This window comes from Sinocyclocheilus rhinocerous, unplaced genomic scaffold, assembly GCF_001515625.1.
Source record: "Sinocyclocheilus rhinocerous isolate Xijiao unplaced genomic scaffold, SAMN03320098_v1.1 scaffold138, whole genome shotgun sequence".
Classification (NCBI taxonomy): domain Eukaryota; kingdom Metazoa; phylum Chordata; class Actinopteri; order Cypriniformes; family Cyprinidae; genus Sinocyclocheilus; species Sinocyclocheilus rhinocerous.
In genome coordinates this window covers 951,757-954,367 of record NW_015635519.1, presented here as the reverse complement: position 1 = coordinate 954,367, position 2,611 = coordinate 951,757, and the positions used below count along the sequence as shown (strand labels likewise).

Here is a 2,611-nt window from a genome sequence, read left to right as displayed (position 1 = left end):
TAGTGTGTGTGTGTGTGTGTGTGTGTGTGTGTGTGAGAGAGAGAGAGAGGGAGTGAGTGTGTATCAAAGAGATTATAAAACAAGATTTGAAAGACACAAACAGATATAGATAAATATGGCGAATCTCATGAAACCACGTCTAGGTCACATTTCAACCCAAAATCAAAAGAAAAACATATTATTATTAATGGTAACACTTTAGTACTGGGACCAATTCTAACTATTAACCAGTTGCTTATTACCATGATTATTAACATAATGGCTGTTTATGGCCCCGATCACACCGAACGCGTTTTTTAGGTCTGAAAAGGTCTTTTTTTAGGTCTTTTTTTTTGGTGACTTTTAAAAAAAAAGAGCAGTGCGCTGCGTTTTTTTGTTGCTAGGCAACCACCAAATCAGCTGTCCTGTCAGTCTAATCAAAAGATTATAGCGCAAGCACTCTAAAATCTTTGGTTTTGGCTGTTAAGTAAACTGTCATATTAACAAAAATCCTAAAAAATACAGCTCCGGGTAACCCGCGACAGACACCAAATGTTTCTCCTCCAACATAGCAGTCTCCGGACTTTCTAAGCAACGGTAACCTTTCGTCATCACAACGGAAGGCCCGCCTCTCCGTTCATTCGATTGGACAATGGAAAAAACGCGAATGACGCCGGGCGCTTTTTCTGCTCAGAGTTGCTTTTTTTTCAACTTCAGGCGCTCAGAGCGCTCCTGCAAAAACGCGAGGCGCAGCAGGCGGCGAAAACGCGAGGCACACAGGGCGCTTAAACAGTGCGCAGAACGCTCACTGCCAACCGAAAACAATTAAAAAAAGGCGCCTCTCACTGCAAAAAATGCGTTCTGTGTGATAAGTATCTGTGTTACTTAACAACCAAAACCAAAGATTTTAGAGCCTATTAGTACTTATAAAGCACATATTCTGCATGACCATATTCTACATCCCTAATCCTACCCAACACCTAAACTTAATTACCTTACTTATTAATAAGCAGCAAATAAGGAGTTTATTGAGGTAAATGTTGTAGTTAATGGTTTGTTAATAGTGAGAATTGGACCTTAAATAAAATGACAAAGTGTTACTTAACTAAAATATATAGTATAAAACGGATAGTTCCGGTCCTTGATTCTGATTGGTTGAGCCGCATTCAAAGCTGTTGTAAATTACAAACATACACCTTTGTTTACATCTGTGTTGCTTGGCAACCACTTTGTTGCAACCACAACCGTTTCTGAGAACTGCATTGTTTAGCGGAAGAATAAATGTTTTTATTTATGTCATTCACTCCGCTTCACGTCGTGCCCAACAACACCCCTTAGCTGTTATAAATTCACTGTAAACCACGGCTTCTTGGGGCTTATTGCTTTAATTTATAATATGCAAATTGTATTTTGCATAAAACAAACAGAGGTCCATCACAATTTTTGTAGGGTTTTAGGGGGCTTTCACACTAGCAATTTTAGTGCTCAGCCGGATTCATTTGACGTCAGGGTTCGGTTCGTTTGGATAATGTGAATGCGGTTTTCTGAACTCGGGAGCGCACCTGCAAACCATACTAGATTCCACCTAAAAATGGTGGTCTAGGGTATGGTTCAAGCAAACTCTGGTACGATTCGCTTATGATGTGAATGCAAGCATACTAAATAACGGAAGTGAGCCATTATTAATGACGTTTGAATTAGTCAAACTGCGTATGTGTTTACTCGCTCGCTTTCCTGATAAGCGGGACTGACACGCTGCAGCAGAGAGAATTTAAATCTCATTTCTGTTTGCAGAAAGTGACTCCCGTCTACGACAAATATAACCAGTGGTTCTGGTTCTGAGCAGGTTTCGTGAGATTCGTCCAGACAGGAAAAGAAAGATGCATCATGTTAGAAGAATTACCTGGTCAAACTCGAGGGCTCCTGGGTAGAGGGGCCAGCCCAAGAAGAGCTCAGCAATCACACATCCCAGCGACCACATGTCTATGGCTTCCCAAAAAGGCAGGCCAAGAATGATCTCTGGAGCCCTGTGATGACACAAACACCAATATGAGAAACAGGGTCACTGTAACGAAACAAAACTTCAAAATGTACCTTCAAATTTCACCCTCAGACTACAAACTGTGAGAACTGCGCTTCTGTATTGGCACTGAATTCCTTTCAATTCAATTATTTTGCACAAACTCTCAATCATTTGAACATATAGATGAATTGTTCGGTAACACTTCAGTATAGGGACCAATTCTCACTAGTGACAAGTTGCTTATTAGCATGCCTATTATTAATATATTGGCTGTTTATTAGTATTTATAAAGCACATATTCTGCATCTCTAATCCTACCCAATACCTAAACTTAACAACTACCTTACTAACCTTAACTATTAAATAAGCAGCAAATTAGACATTTATTGAGGCAAAAATCATAGTTAATGGTTTGTTAACAGCGAGAATTGGACCTTAAAATAAAGTGTGACCAATTGTTCACAATAAGATCCAACCCTCTACATTGCGAGTAAATCACTCGCATATGCGACTAAATCTTCACTCTGGCGACTAAATGATGTCTAATATTAGCCAATGGCTAATACATTCTCAGATTTTACTCGCCAGTGTGTGAGTTGGAGGCCAAGT

The 2,611-nt window shown here is 39.8% G+C and overlaps 1 protein-coding gene across 2 annotated transcripts in view; it reads right to left on the bottom strand.

The window, feature by feature from the left end:
* Positions 1-2,004, bottom strand: part of LOC107746948 (homeodomain-interacting protein kinase 3-like) — a 30,623-nt gene extending 28,619 nt beyond the window's left edge. For both annotated transcript variants that reach the window (XM_016561306.1, XM_016561307.1), the window contains exon 1: positions 1,883-2,004. In XM_016561306.1, coding sequence (XP_016416792.1) covers positions 1,883-1,960 — 78 coding nt within the window. In that variant the 5' untranslated portion in view covers positions 1,961-2,004. The remainder of the gene's footprint in view (positions 1-1,882) is intronic.
* Between the last annotated feature and the right edge of the window lie 607 nt (positions 2,005-2,611).